This window comes from Cibotium barometz, chromosome 30, assembly GCF_041138505.1.
Source record: "Cibotium barometz isolate CiBa-2024 chromosome 30, ASM4113850v1, whole genome shotgun sequence".
NCBI lineage: Eukaryota > Viridiplantae > Streptophyta > Polypodiopsida > Cyatheales > Cibotiaceae > Cibotium > Cibotium barometz.
Window position 1 is genome coordinate 29,441,888 of NC_141075.1, and position 16,704 is coordinate 29,458,591.

General features: G+C 41.0%; 1 protein-coding gene across 2 annotated transcripts in view; it reads right to left on the reverse strand.

Annotated features, from left to right (window-relative positions):
- Positions 1-11,797: 11,797 nt before the first annotated feature.
- LOC147621363 (uncharacterized) overlaps positions 11,798-16,704 on the reverse strand; it is an 86,000-nt gene continuing 81,093 nt past the window's right edge. For both annotated transcript variants that reach the window (XM_086824099.1, XM_086824098.1), the window contains exon 7: positions 11,798-12,899. In XM_086824099.1, the coding sequence (XP_086680225.1) occupies positions 12,330-12,899 (570 nt within the window). In that variant the 3' untranslated portion in view covers positions 11,798-12,329. The remainder of the gene's footprint in view (positions 12,900-16,704) is intronic.

The following is a 16,704-nucleotide window of genomic DNA, read 5'->3' on the forward strand; positions in this document are numbered from 1 at the left end:
TCCTTTTGCCTCGTTCAGTGCATTGCATGCAGATTGTTGAACTTTCTCAAAAAATGCACACCACCAAAAATTTCTCACACGTGGTAATGGGACGGCCTCATCATCATCATGAGTGCTGTCCTTCCAAATATTTGCAATTCTGCTACCTTGACTTCCTGTTTGACAATTCCTCTTGCAAAAACCCTGCACATGACATGCTGACTGACAACATGGTATTCCGATTCCACTTTCAACTCCCAATAATCCACAATCCGCATCTGAACAACATTATTCAAACTCCAAAACTGATTTATCTTCCTCCTCAAAATCAACACCCACATACTTAATTGAAATGTCCTCAGCTTTGTTTATCATCCATCCAGGAATCTCAGGAATTCTCCCAAAGAACTTCTTCAATCTGAACCCATTAACTGGATTTTGAGTTGGAGTTCAAAACACATCCCTCAATCGGAATGTTCCTTGACCCAATTCTTCCACTATCTGATATGGCCCAAAATACCTAAGCTTCAGTTTGCCTGGGTGTGGCCCCAACTTTGAATTATACAACATTACCCAGTCGCCTTTCTAAAAGATCTTGAACTTCACCTGCCTTGCCATCCATGCCTGTCTTCTGTGTTGACCAATTTGTGCTGCATATGCACTATAAATTCTATCCTCCTCTAATTTCAGCAACTCTCTTTTGGCAATGTAAAACTGAATCCTCTGGGCTCAATCTATGCTGAATAGCTAGCCTCAAACTAGGTATCACATATTCCATCGGAACAACTGCTTCAATTCCATAGACCAACTTGAAAGGTGTCATCCCTGTTGCCACTTTGTATGCTATTCTAAATGACCACAATGCTAAATCTAACTTATCATCCTAGTCTGATCTGTTATCTGAAACAATCTTTTTCAAAATCCTCACCAACAACTTATTCGTGCTTTCCGTCTATACATTTGCTTGTGGATGATATGGGGTAGATTTCTCGTGGAGGATCATGTGCTTAGATGTCAACTCCTCAATGACTGAATTCAGAAAATGAACACCCTGATCTGACACCAATTCAATTGGGCATCCAAATCTAGTCATGATGTTATTATAGATGAACCTGGCCACACTTGCTGCTTTATTATTCCTCAAAGGTACTGATTCTACCCACTTTGTAGCATAATCTGTTGCAACCAAAATTTATCTTGCTCCTGTCCTCCTGGACTTTAACTTTATTGGTCCAACAAAATCCAAACCCCATTTTTGAAACGGTTCAAGTGGTAATACTGGGTGATCCTGCATCCGATCCATCTGAGTTGGTTGACCAATTTTCTGACATTGAATACATTCTTTGGCAAACTTGTGTGCATCTCTTAACAACAATGGCCACCATAGACCTGCTTGCATAATCTTCACCCTCTAATTTCTCTTGAAAAATGTCTTCCAACCATTCCGCAATGTGCCTCTTGCAAAACTGCCTTCTGTTCTTCATCTGGAACACATCTGTGAATAATTTAATCTGCTCCTCTTCTATATAATGATCCAGCAATAATCAAAAATGGCCTACTCCTCACGGCAAATTTCTTCTTCTGATCTGTTGTCATATTAGAAGTGTAAGATTCCTCCCTCCGACTTTTGAGGTGTGCAGGTGTAAGAACCTCCCCTTCTGATCTTATAATTATTTCCCTCTCTGAAATAAAAGAAAGATCCTATTTTACCCTGTTTTGGCCTAGAGAGAGAAAATGTCTAGAGGGAGGTAATTCAAAATTGAGATATTTTTGGATATAAAAATCGTCCTAGTGTCTAAAATGGTTTCCCTTGAAACAGAAAAAAAAGAACTTTCCAATGTGCAATTGGAATTAATTGAAAATAGGTTTTTAAAAAAGGACCTTAGCCTAAGGGTCCAGCTTTTCAGAAATTTTTGAATTATGCTCTAATTAAGGTTCCTATGGACCAATAAGATTAATCCAAATGTAGGGAGGAGATAAATTGAAGAATAAAAGAAAATCTCCCAAAAATGAGTAAATGCTCACATAAGATGAAGAGTCGACTAAGGACAAGGTTTATTAGATAAAAAAGAAGAGATATTTAGAGGAAATGATGCATTTTTGACATCTCAGTGTGGGGATCTCCCCTCGTGAAGGAGACACCTATTTCACATGTGTGGAGGAGTTTTAAACTCATAAATAATGAGATTGAACTTGGATCATAGAGACCAATGCTTTTTTCCTCATTGAGAGGCACAGCCGTTGATTCTTTTCCATAGAACAATTTTTATCCAGGATTTACTTCATCTATCGTACCATAATAGAATTGAGTCTCATTTTAGGGATCCATCAGTCCAACCTAACCCCATCGAGTCCCATGGGTTAGCCAACCTCCCAACCACTGTAGTGATGGGATCCAATCAGGAATTTGGTTAGGTTTTGTCCCGGGTACCAGGGAAAAGAGTTCCTAGGCCCCCTAGCCGGATATTCATGCAAACTTAAAACTAGTCACACCACTTACACACCTAATATGAAATTGCCTTTTTCACAGATTCAGCTGTCTTTAAAATAATCATTTAATGAAATCATAGTGTCATTGATCATAATCCTCCAAAATCTTTGATTAAATCCTAATTTCCAATCATTCCTTCATCGGTGTACCTATGGCATCATGGCAACCAGAAAGCTCACCACCTATCCACTCATCAGACGATGGTTCCTAGCTTATAGTACTCGGAAATATATTCTCATAACAAAATGGAATCTCCGTTGAAGATCAGCAAGATCAGCCAACGGATCCATATAAAAAGAGCCATGGACTCCGTTGAGGACCAGCAAGGTCAATCAACCAGATCCATGCGCGAGTTTAGAAAACAACTCTTACTCCTTGTTCCAATATCTTCCACGATGCACGTGTGTGTATCTTCGGCGGCCCAGAGCCCGAGCACCATATGGTCAGCACTCTCTAGGATCCTTCACATGTCACCTAGCGCTTCACTCATAGGCCGCTTCCTTGTTGGTCCCTCATCCACTGTACCAGAAGCTCACCATTTAAATCAAACCGAGGCTTGTCAAGACCTCGGCCGACCTTGCTATGCGAGATGTCCTCCATTGACTCTTCGTCACCTGTTGCAACTTTATCAGATTAGGTCTCCATGACCTCATTCACAAGATGGTCAAAATGCTTCCCCAGCATTCTTGACATAAAACAGTCATTTAAAAACATATCATAAATACAATTTCTATAATGAACTCTCGTCTTTCCATATTGTTCCACATCAATTCTCATTTATTTCATATGTATTCCCATTCTCATCACATCATTTTCCATTTATCCGCATAAGATCTCATTCACTCGCATCTACCCATATCCACATCTCATCACATCATATTCGTTCGCATCACACATCACATATATCTCCATTTATATCACATCACATTCATTCATATCCATCACATTCATTTGTTCATATCCACCACATACATTCTCATAACCATCCCATCACATACATTCTATCCACATATATCACATCACTTCATTCCACATCATATCTCATTCATACACATCTCATCTCATTCATCCACATCCATCCAATCGTTCACATGTACGACTTCTCACATCTATCCTTTCATTCATATCTATCACTTCACATCCATATATATTCATGTCACATCACATCACATTCTTTCACATACACATCTATATCCATTCTTTTACATACATCCACATCCATTCTTTTACATACTCATTCACATACACGTTCACATCCATTCTTTCACATACATCCACTCACATCCCATATCATTCATTTACATCCTGATTCACATGACATCAGATCTCATCCATTCATTCACATCTATCTGATTCACATCACATCTCATCACATTTATTCACCTCACATCTCATCACCTCTATTCACATCTATCTGATTCACATCACATCTATTCACCACACATCTCATCACCTCTATTCACATCACATCCATCCATCAGCCAAGACAAAATGTCCCAAGCTCAAAACCAAGCTCAAAGCATCCCCAAAATTATTCCCAGGTATATGACATCCAAAATACGCATCTAGACATCACTTTGAGTACCTGAGATAGTGCCTGCAACCAATAGGCATGTCATTCACTGACAAAATTGCATTCAACCCTTGCTATTACAGCAGTGAATTCATTGTCAAAATGAGCAATGACAATGCCAAAGCTCCAAATCAGTACCAAATGGTAGGCATAATATCCCATGATAAGTAGGCATCCATTTGAGCATATATAAGCATCAAACAACCAATGCTATTCAAGCATCTGCATGAACTGTTAATGCTACCTTGTAAACTATTATGAACAATCCAAGAAACTGAGTAAAACACTCTCAATGCCAATGCCAAGCTCGAATCAAATGCCAAGCTCAAGAATGTCCACAACATCGGAGCTTTAATTTTTCGGGATGGGGGGCCATTCGTTTCCATAATTTTATGGAAAAGAAAGTTTGTTTTTATGTTATTCCAAAAGAGTAATTCCCCCTGTTTGTGCATTCTAAAGAAATATTTTAATTTACTCCATGTACATATTCACCTATGAATATGCATATTCACCTATGAATATGCATGGATATCACTGATATTAATTATTAAAATTAATTTCTATGCATAGAAAGATGCATAATGGAAATTTTTTTTATTATAAAAGTGTTATTTTCATTGAATTTAATTTCTATGCATAGAAAGATGCATAATGGAAAGATGCATAGAAAGATGCATAATGGAATTTTTTTAATTATAAAAGTGTTATTTTCATTGAATTTAATTTCTATGCATAGAAAGATGCATAATGGAATTTTTTTTATAAAAGTGTTATTTTCATTGAATTTAATTTCTATGCATAGAAAGATGCATAATGGAATTTTTTTTTAAAAGTGTTATTTTCATTAAATTTAATTTCTATGCATAGAAAGATGCATAATGGAAAATTTTTAATATAAAAGTGTTATTTTCATTGAAATTGATTTTATGCATAGAAAGATGCATAAAGGATTTATTTTTATTTCAAAAGGGTTATTCTCACTAAATTTGATTTTATGCATAGAAAGATGCATAAAGGATTTATTTTTATTTCAAAAGTGTTACCCTCAGGCATACTACCTTTTGGCTTTGCATTTTGCCTTACAAAATCCTTCAAGGTCTTCATGAAACGCTCAAGAAAAAAACATCCATCGAGCATGCACAGTGCCACATGGCAATCTGATCAATTAAATGAACCATAAGATGTAGTTGGCTTGTGAGAATTGACTGTGGGAATGTCTCCTCCACCAAACAAACCACCTCCACCACCGCCATGACCCTTACATAGTCGAGTGTACATGGATCGATTTCCTTTAAGCTCACATATCTACAATGCAAAACAATAAACAAATCATTTTGAGGAAAACGCATGTAGGAAATTGGCTATGAGGGTTTGGGATACAAACCTCACAAGCTCCCCCATCTTATAAATCATCTCTTGCACTTCGTGGGATGCACAATTGGAAATGCTTGTAGGAAGAATAAACTATAAACATTTATACACCATGATTAGATACATCATGATTGAACAAGGGAAATATGTACAACTTCAATGTTTCACTTACTTGAAGCATCTTGTGCCAATCCTGGGACTTCAAGCCATATAATTTCTTAACACCTCTCTTCTTTGTCTTTGTGAAGGCACCTTTTAAACACCTCATGCATCCCGTTGGAGTACGGAATGTAGTAATGGCATCTTTCACCAACTTCTCCTCCTTCTTTATCATCAATATCCAAGGTGCTCGAGGTAGAATTGTCTTCCCATTTGGTCCCTCTCGTGGCCAAGCTCTTTGCATCCTCTCTATGCTTTGTAGATCCTCTCTTATTACAAGCAAGGAGTTCCGTGTTCCTCTCAAGTGCTCCCAAATATTAGAGGCGACATTCTTGAAGATGTGCATTGGATCAAGAAGATGGCTGATTTTGAGGCTCGTCCGATATGGTAGGCGAAAGAAGATAGAGTATCTTATCAAATAACAACAAATATTAAGAGGATTATCTTTTCAAATCAAAGCTTGTATTGGAATTCTATGTCAAAGATATATTACCTATTCATGCCGGGGGGAGGAGGACTTTCCACTCCATTCCATAATGCCTTCCAATCTCCCATGCTTAGGGGATGTGGAGGGACTCCCATCCAAGAACCAACAAATTTGGATGATTATGAGGGAGAAATCGATGATGATTCTTATATATCACTTTCTTCAAGCTCTCTTGCCTAGATGCCACCAATGATGGACCAGAAATAGGACATGCATGGTATACAGATGTGGAGAGACCTAAACAACATAGACATTCAAGCATGTCAAAAAACAATACAATGATAATAAAGAATCATCATGAATAGAAACCCATTTGACTCACTTGAACACTCGCCCCATAACCCAGGAAAGTCATGCATCGTCCACATCAAGATGGCCTTCAAGAGAAAGTCTCGTGAAGATGGAGGCCGACATATGTCATGCACATGGATACCTCTCCAAAGTATCTAAAGCTCATCAATCAAGGGCTCAAGATATATATCCATATTCTTTACCTTATGTTTCCCAAGAATGAGAAGGGATAACATGACATGTCCTTTCTTTATTGCCATGGATGGAGGAATGTTGTGATTCACCACACCACTGGCCATATACTATATGAGGTGCTCTTGATTCCAAAAGGATTAACACCATCCATACCCAATCCAAGTCTCAAATGTCCAGACTCTTCCTTGAAGCTTGGCCACATTTCCTCGATGTGCTTCCATGCAAGAGTGTCTATGGCAATTCTCATCTTTCCATCATTGGATCGATGAGAGGAATGCCATGACATGAGTTCTGCAATAGATTTGCACTTGAACACGTGTTGGATGCAAGGAAAGATGGGAAAATGTCACAACACCTTACACGGCACATGTAGACCTTTAAAGATCCTCTCAATATCTTGACTCGTACAAATAGGACAATCTTGAGAGCCGCCGCATGTATCCCATCATGGAAGAGAACACAATCATTGATGCATGCATTTATGCGAGTATAATCTAAGCCTCCAAGAGATGTCACAAAGCGCCTTGCTTGGTCTCTTGAGGTTGGCAATTTATTCTCCTTTGGAAGCATCTTCGACAAAAGCCTATCAACAAAACAATCAAATACATTAATATAAAAAATAATTTCTTCTTATATATCTATAATGGAAGTAGACAATTTATGAAAGTAGAAAACTCACTTCAAAAGTGAATTCAAACTTGCATTGCTCCATCCATAGATTTTTTGCAAGTTGAGCAACTCAAGAGCAGCGCGTAGAATGGAATATGTGCATTCCTCAAAAAGTGGGGTCAAAGCCGCGTTATAAAGGTGATCGTTTTCCATGGCTTCTTCACTTTCACTACGCTCATTGGCAAATAGAGCACATACCATATCTTCTAAAACCTCTTCCTCCACCATCTCATGAGGAAAGGGTGGTGGGCTTGTATCGCCATCATTCCAATCCTCCACCACTTCTACGTTTTGTGAAGCCTATGCCATTTCTCTACTACGCTTGGGCTCTTGACGCCGCCTATGAGTTAACATAGAAGGGTGCGGCGCATTATCCTACACACGAGTATTTCAATGTGAGTCTCCATTGAATACTAATTCTTAATTAAATTCTTACAATATAAGCAAAGTATACTTACCATTGACCCCGTTGGTTCCCAAGTGGTGTAACCATTCTCTAGAGAGCTTAGGTGTAGCACTTGACCTTGAAGAAGGTTTGGGTTCAACCATGGATGGTGGTGATGATTCAAGAATAGTGCCATATGATGGAATTTCATTCTGTGAGAGTTGGAGAGACAATTTGGTGGTGTTGTGGTCAAAGAGCAAAGAAGAATGGGATCGTATTGTTGGTCTTTCCATAAAAGGTTGTTGGTTTTGAAGTTTTAGGGGGAGATCATGTGGGGGTTATGGTTAATCAAGCTATCCAAGTTAAGTCATCACTGCCTTCTTCAGATATAATGGTGTTAATATCATTAGGTGGCCTATTAAAAGATTCACATTTGAGGATGGCTCAGTGCTCCCCGTTGAAGAGGATTCCAATGATATGGATGACCAATTCATTGATGAATATGTTGATGCTCGAGCTAAGAAGAGGAGATATTATATATTGAAGAGGCAGCCCAAAGTGCTGGGTATACCCGAGAATCCAAAGAGAATAACATTAGATGTTGTTTCCCATGTATCTACAATTAATTGTTATATGAGAAAATGTTGCCAAGTTGATAATCGTAGTGGTATAAAGGATCAATTGAGAGCATAATACATGATAGGATGGACCAGAAGGAAAAAGTGATCCTAATATTGAAGGTACATTCCAAGGAGACTAACAAGTCAACGACCTCACAATTAAATCCTAATAAGTACTTATGCGCATAATACATGATAAGATGGACCAGAAGAAAACAACGATCCTTGAGGTTGAAGGTGCATTCCAAGGACACTAACAAGTCAACATAATTTCCAGTGTCACTAATGGGAATGACAACCCATGATCATGGACAAGGGCACTATGGACATTTTTGTTTATGGCCATCTGATCCAAATTTCACAATAGGTTCTCCTACCTTGTGTATAAGAAACCTTGAGAGGTGTGAAAGACATGAGCATGCAGATATTGCCAATGATGATATGCCCAGATCTACTAGCACATTGTTGAATGCTTTAAACTCCAAAAAGGCTCTTGATCAGCATTACCCACATGATGGATACATGGGTGCTTGTTTGTTAGGACACAGGTAGAACTAGGCGGGAGTCGGCGGTTCAGGGGAGTCCAGACATGTGTGGATGGCTAGGGCTAACAGCCAGGATGGGTGCTTGTTTGTTAGGACACGGGTAGGACTAGGCAGGAGTCGGGTAGTTCCAGGGAGTCTAGACGTGTGGACGGCCAGGGCTTAACCCTTGCCGGCTAAAATAGCCCTACGGTCCACACATGTCCGGACGCCCCTGAACTGCCCAAATCCCACCTAGTCCTACCTGTGTCCTGACACTGTTCAACTACATTTAATGATGTTGGGATAACAACAGAAGTGTTGAACACAAATCCTAGTTCAGAATTCAAGAAGTTGCTAAAGAATTTGATGTTACAATTGAACAATCATGCCTTTGAGAACAAGAGTCAGTATTTGTTCCCCTATCTATCGTTGTTGGCTGCCTAAGGAGTATTTGAGAAGGTCCAGATAGGATTTTTGATGGTTGGTCATACATATGAGGATATTGATGTAATGTTTAGTAGGTTTTTTGAGAAACTAAAGACTAGCTAGACATTCACCTTCCTACATTTAATGAAAATATTCAAGGATAGCCAAGCGTTTACTCCAACCCCATTCTTGATGACAAATGTCCCAAACTTCAAAGGACTCATTGATGGATATTTATCTAATGGACAAGATGTGCTAGTGGGGCACTTAATACCATTACAATTCAAATTCTTTATGTAGAAAAAGGTCCTAGTCATGCAATATAAAGGGAATCTTAAATCCATTGAATGGTTGCCAAAGGATGGTGGTTTTGAAATATCAAAGAAGGATAGAATGGTAACACAATACTACCAACATGGGTTCCATGTGTTGTTCCAATGTTTGAGTACATTAAAGATCAATTAGAGATGGTAAAAAGAAATTAAGGATTACATATGATATTGAAAAATATGATCTGATGTTCAAGGATCCGATGTAGCTTTCACCTTGTACATCAGCCCAGTGATTGAGTTTTGGGATACCATGGTTCATGCACTAGAGAGACCAAGTGTCCAAGATGGAGAATTCTATCAAAACTTTTGGCCAAGAACTCTAGGCATGCATGTGGATGATATAACTACTGATATTGATAATGAATTCTTAGGATTGGAGGAATTTGATGATCACTATTGCGGACCACAAAGTAAAATGCTGAGACAAGCTTTTCAACCCATGGTTGATGTTAGAAAGGGAACTTTGTTCTTGTTAGACCTCAAAACCAATATATCCTATAAGGTTGGGTGTAGCTCAGAGTAAGATAGATGTCAACAGATCATCTAAAAACTACAAGAGGATTTTTAATATAATATTGGGCACCAAGTTATAGTTTCAAAATTGGTACATACATTTTGTATCATAGCAATGAACCACTTAAAAGGCTACACGATGGATGCTCTCAAACACTTTCATGGTTTTATGAAAGTTAGTCGAGAGTGATGGTCTTGTGTGGTTCTTGTGGCATATGAGCCAATACAAGCAATGCATATCTTATACCATCTTGATGCCATATTGTTTATACTAATTTTTTTTAATGAACCAAGACCAAGACAACTATAGGTGTTTGCATGCCAAAGATGTTATAGGAGGGGAAATATAATTTTGAGAGGTTGACAACAGTGGTTTTATATTTACCTCATAAACTTACCTTTGCACCTCCATCAATTTCTAATCTTCTCTTTGTTTTTGACTCACAACTAATATCAACTGATCTTTCGAATAAAACTAAGCTTGAATTTTTGATTTTGTTGCCATGACGTTTGTTGTCACCTTTTGAGCCAAAGTACTAGCTAGAAGCACAAAACAAGGAAAAGATGCTCATTTGTGGGGGAAAGCCAAAAGGCACACTATTAAAATTTTCTCATGTTTCTCATGTGTAGTTGCAATTACACCTGGTTTGGAAATGTATTATACAATGAACTTGTGAATGGGCAAAGAACCATAGCAAAATGTTATATGATATGAAAATAATTCAATGAACAAATCAACGATGTTGATTGGATGTTTATTTCTAGAGCACCTTAGGATCCAATCTACATTAGACATTGATTAAAATTTACAATCTAGAATTACCATGCATCATGTCAATATCAAAGTTACTTATAAGTCAATATCAAACTTACTTGTTTTGTGCAATGTGGATAGAGTTTTAAAGCGTGCCATTGAGGTTTCACTACTTCCATTGGTAGCTATATCTTTGTTTTTTTAATCTCCAATGCTCTCATTTGAATAATCAATCATTTTTTGTTTTGACCTCTTAATTGTTCCATCTCTTTAAGTCTCCCAACATTCGAGCTTTGCTTAGCATTGCTCAATATTGTTCTACCAAAAAAAAACATTACTTTAATAAAGTGAACTGTTCTTATCTTTTCCCTTTATATAAGAACGATCCGTAATAACCAAGATGGAACTTGCTCCCATTGACAACAAGTTTTCAGGTGATTAGCTACACCTCACATCTCTATGCAGCCAGTGGGCGGAATCAATGAATCGTTCTTGTTGCTCTTGAATGAGTGATTACTACTCTTAAATGAGTGGTTATCATAGCATTCCTAATAGTTGTCCTTGGTATAGGAATAGTGTCACTCTTCTCTCATAATGTCATTTAAACTTCTACATTACTTTCTCTTGCAAAATGAACACACACACGCATGTACGCACACAATTCACTGTTCAAAGTACTTGTTAGGTAGTTCCTTGGGCCATTTTTGGGGTGAATTGTCATTTCCATGAAGTGAAAACATTGCCAGTAGAAAGAAAAGTGCAAAGTAAAGTGCCATGTGAAAAGATTGTGGGTGAAAAGAAAAATGCAAAGCTCGATTCGCAGATTTATGGCCGAAAGATACTATGACGCACGCGCATGCACTCGCGCTCGTACACAAAAGCATCTTATATCACCAAGCATATTAAGTTGCATCACCAAGCATATTACTATTTCTTCTTTGCCTTGAAAAAACTCATAAATTGTCATTTTACATGACTGTAATTTAGCACCTAAAGCGATTGTAGTTACCAAGCAACCAAACATCAATAAAAAAAGGAGATCATTGCTTACTGCAAAATCATCACACAAATTAGTGCATGTTGGCAAGAGTTTACAAAAAAAAATCCGTGAGCCCTATGCCTGAGTCCTTGGCATCAGCCTTTTAAATTCCAGTCTTTAGCGCAAGCTTTGTAGTCATGTTTGAAATGTGTCCTTCAATTATAAGCTAGAGTTATATAACCTTGCTGATACTATACAGATGTCTTGAAGACCCAACGAAATTATTGAAGATTTGAACACCAGGGAAGTAAAGCTTTTATCATCCCTCATATGCATACAAGCACAAGGACCCCATTCCGACAATCAAGTCGCCAACCACAAAGCCTTTGTCAATATCACTGGTCACCTTTGAGGAGCATAATGCCACGAATTTGACCATCTATATGCTCAATGAAGATGGAAAAGACAGCAATGGCTATTTTCTTTCAACACCATGGAACCTTGCAAACCCCCAAGCCAACCCCCTCCTCTCTTCTAGCCAGCTGTCATAGCAGATTCTGTTTGTTCTTTACCGCCCAAGCTCACTTCCCTGCTTGTTCATACTTTTCTAGGCCCTCACGCACTTTGTCCACCATGAGCCGCCTCTTCTCATCCAGCTTTTCAGTGACTTTCTTACCAAACGTAAGCATCTTGGTGCGTCTAGAAGATCTGTTGCCCTTACTATCCATTGATTCATTGTCATTCACACTCCTGAGCATCGCATTACCCACTGACAAGGATGCTTCAGGTGTGGCCAAAATCCCTCCTAGTTCGGACTCAGATACGGAATTAGAGTTCTCTAGAAGGGGCCTTTCCAGATCAAGTGACGGATCACTTTCTTCTGAGAGAGCTGTTACACTCCCAAGTACAGCACGCTTCAGCACTGCATCCTTCCTACCTGCATTAGACACCGGGAGTGTTTCTTTGCCAGCACTGCCAGTATTATCTTTGATTACTTGAGCTTCCTCATGTGGAAGGGAATCACGAGTATCAAGAGGACTCCAAGGAACTGGCATATCCGCCTGTGGGATCCAATCATCTGTCTCAGCAATCATCCATGGAACCCAAACCCCTTCGCAGTTTGGCAGGACAAGCGTCTCTTGAAGAAGCATCTGCAGTTTCCACATAATAAGCAAAAAAGTAGAGAGTTTTAAAAGACCCCCACGCCTAAGATCCAGACATCTCGAGTACAGAATGTACACACTATTTATATCGTCTCATTTTCCATTTGTGCCTTCGCAGACATCTCCAGTTACATACACTGTACTTGGTCTCATATGCCATTTGTCTTTTTCGCACCCCTCTCTCTCTGCATATGTGAGGCAGCTATATGATGTGCCGGACCAGCCTATACCACAGATGGCACACATCCCTAGGCCCATATCATTGTTATTTTTCAACACTACGAATGTCACCAAGGCCCTAAAGAAGCTACATTATGGGAGGGCAAGAATTTACGAGCGGAGCACTGTGCACATGGACACCATGTTTTAGCCCCTATTCTTGCAAGCTTATTTAATAGAGCAATATGTGAAGGCTTCCCCCCTTCCTCAATCACCAACATCATCGTTCCCATTCATAAAGCGGGGGACCCCACTGGTCCCAATAACTACAGAACTATTATGATCGGACATGGTATGGCCAACCTGTGTTGGCTCTTTGACACCTTAGTGCACTTAGCAAATATGTAATGAGCAGGAAATGGCTGAGATATAGGAGCATGAAGGCCACCGGTAACCAAACCCAACAAGAAGTGACAGCCAACTCCAAATGGGTGGAAGCGGTGAAGAAACAGAAGCCAATACAAATTAGTAAGAGATCATGCAGGCCACCATTGATAAGGAGAATAAGAAAGTCTAGAGCTCTTCATGTGCAAGTTACAGGTCTACCAAAGGGTACATCCCCCAAGGATGATGGTGCCTACCTATGGAGGAAAATAGGGATTGCGGAAGACCTTTTTATGGATGTAAGGAGGGCTGGCAAGGACAGAACTAAAGAGCATCAGCTGCTCAAGTACAGCGCCTAGTTCTACGGCGTCACACACATATACATTGGAGAGGACCTCATCCTACTGCACGATCATCATAAAGGCAGCATGGTCCAAATCAGGACTCAGGCTGCCCAAGAAACAGGGAAAGTGCACAGTCTATAGGGATCGGTGAGTTATCATTGTAGAGCAGGAACTGACTGTAGAGTACTGATACAGTTCCAAGGTAGCCAAGTGCAGTGCACCCATGGTCTCACAGATCCCGCACCCCTATGTAGGGTGTCAGAGGTTTTGCAGGGACATATACACAGAGAGAGGTCGTTTTCTATACAGAAGCACAACAGGTTCCAGATAGACAACTACCCACAGTTCGGGCTATGTATGGAATCTGCCCAGACCTCACAAGGAGTCCGAGGATCTCGAGATGTGGCAGTCCTATTTAGGCCTCATCTATGTATAGTGTTCTTCTCAATGGTGGTCAAAGGCAATGCAAAGGTTCGGTTCACGTGGATCCATCAAGGGAAAGGACAGCACACATTGAAGTTTGTTATTTCTCTCTGGAGACATCCACAATGGGTCAGTCACCTTACGCCCTCTTTCTGCAGACATAGTGAAGTTTTTCCAACAAGGAAAAGTCCTTTTGACTGACTTTAATGCTCGAGCAACTAGACAGGTGCAGATATATGAATTCCACAGAAATCTGGCTGTTCTCTTAGATATCAACCTGAAAGCTAGGGATGTAGAGAATCTCAAATGAAACTGGACAAGTTACAGGTCTTTTAGATCTGGAGATATGCATGATTTGGTACTATAAAACAAGATGCCATGTTGGCCTTTGTTTGGTAGGCTCACCTATTTCCTACATGGAGGCAGGTCAAGTGCTGTGGATTGTTTGATGGGATCTCTTGCTTTCATGTGATATATCCAAGACTGCACTATCTCATCACCACTCTTGTAAGATGATCACACTTATTTGGCATTCGCCAGATCAGGACCCTCCCCTCCACCCCTTCAACATCCTCCCCATCTATAAATTAACTCGCATCCATTCCTTCATAATCTCTGAAGACCACTTAGAGTCATGCAGCTGAGCCCCGTCGCACTGCGAAGAGCCCAGGTCTTGTTTGCGAGGTGGGAGCACAGCTTCGCCATAGCATCCGACCCCCTGGCACGTGCCTCGAGCTTCCCAGTTACAGTTTGCTTTCTTGGCCTCAGGAAGTAGTACCTTCCCCTACTCCCAGTAATTGGTAGAGTTATCAGGAGAGTGATGGAATCCCCTCCCACAGCCGCTTCAGTTCTAGCTCGGAAAGCAGGGAATCCCCCCCCCCCCCCCCCTCGCATCTGCATCGCCTCTCCGGAGTCTGTTCCTCATGTCATTTCTCTTCTGTGCATCTGAGGAGATCCTATTATGCAGAGAGTCGAGTGCTTTGGCCTCCCTGGATAGTGCTTCATTTGTTGTTAGATGAAGCATCTTGCTAGAGTCTGCCCCTGCCGTCAGTCCAGGCGGCAAGCGCCACCAACAGCCCCTTCCTCCACCACCGTGGCTCCTCATCACGGCCAAGCGGGGATCGAACCCTCAAGATCCAGTGCACCAGGCCCTCGACCCGGTAGGCGAGTGGCAGGCCGATGCCCGAGGTGAAACCACCACCAGGCCTCCAGGGCGGAGCAACGCCATCAGGCGCAGCAGCCAAGCGGACCCCTAGAGGGTGCGGTTATGTCATAGAACCGTTTTAAGAATTTATCTCAGTAGCCCCACAGACACTGGTGGGCCACCCCTTGTCACATCTCAGAACCCAGCGCCAGTCCATTGTTTCTTGAGACCGTTACCTCCTTGTGATCTATTCCTGATGTCGAGGTACCTCTGAGATCTTCTCGCCCTTCCACACCCCAAGTTGACTGGATCCCTCAGCCGGCACCCCCTCATCCCCCTCAAGAGCTCCAGCACCCCCCCCCCTTCCGCGGCACCATTGATTCCGCCCCCCTTTACTTTGTCAGATCCCCCACAAACCCCCCCATCTGCCTCTCGTGAGCATGCCAGCCATCAACAACCAGTCATGCCCGATCCGGAGAGGAGACCAGTTCGGTGCGCCAACTGATTCACCATTTTACTGAGCCTGTCGAGATGCCCCCCCCCCCCCCCCCCCCCCCCCCCCCCCCCCCAATCTTGGGGCAACTCGTGGACTACAGTTTCTTTTGATGTATTCCCGTCAAAGAAGCCAGTATTTTCGAGGAGACGGTGGCTCCCATGCACATTTGTGTGGTTCTACATCACTCTAGACCTTCCAACCCAAAGAGCGGTGCAATGATCTCCCTGAGCGAGGCTCCGGGGACGGTATGGAGCCCAGAGTCTGTGTCTCCTACCGCCATTCATGGGCAAGCAATAGAGCTCTCCGACCATCTGCAAGACCTAGGGATTACTGACATGCTCTCTCATTTTTGGCCACTAGCTCGGATGGAGTTGGGTGGTTCTGGCCACACAGATCAGGACAAGGAGTTGGTGTCCTCTAGCCTGGAGGTGCTCCTCTTCGTATTTCTTCATGTCACAATGGTTGTACCCCTCCACCCCTCCTATAGATACATATACCATCGTAAGGCCAGATGAATCTGAACTTACAAATAATTTTAAAAGAAAGCAGAGAATCACCAAAAACAAACAAAATTTTAAACACTTTAAAAAAGGCTTAAAAGAGACACCCGAGAAAAAAATAATAATAATAGTAATAATAACTTGCAAAAATAGACAAATACATAACTAAATCACACGACCACATACACACACACAAATGACACATGGAGTCCACAGTACGCCTACTCCATAGCCCAGCTGGAGTGGTTCCACATGGAGGGCACAATTCGTGACCAGCTAGCAAGGCTTCGTCCAAGGCTTGTGATTACTTACCATCCAAACCCACACCCAAGACTCTTATTGT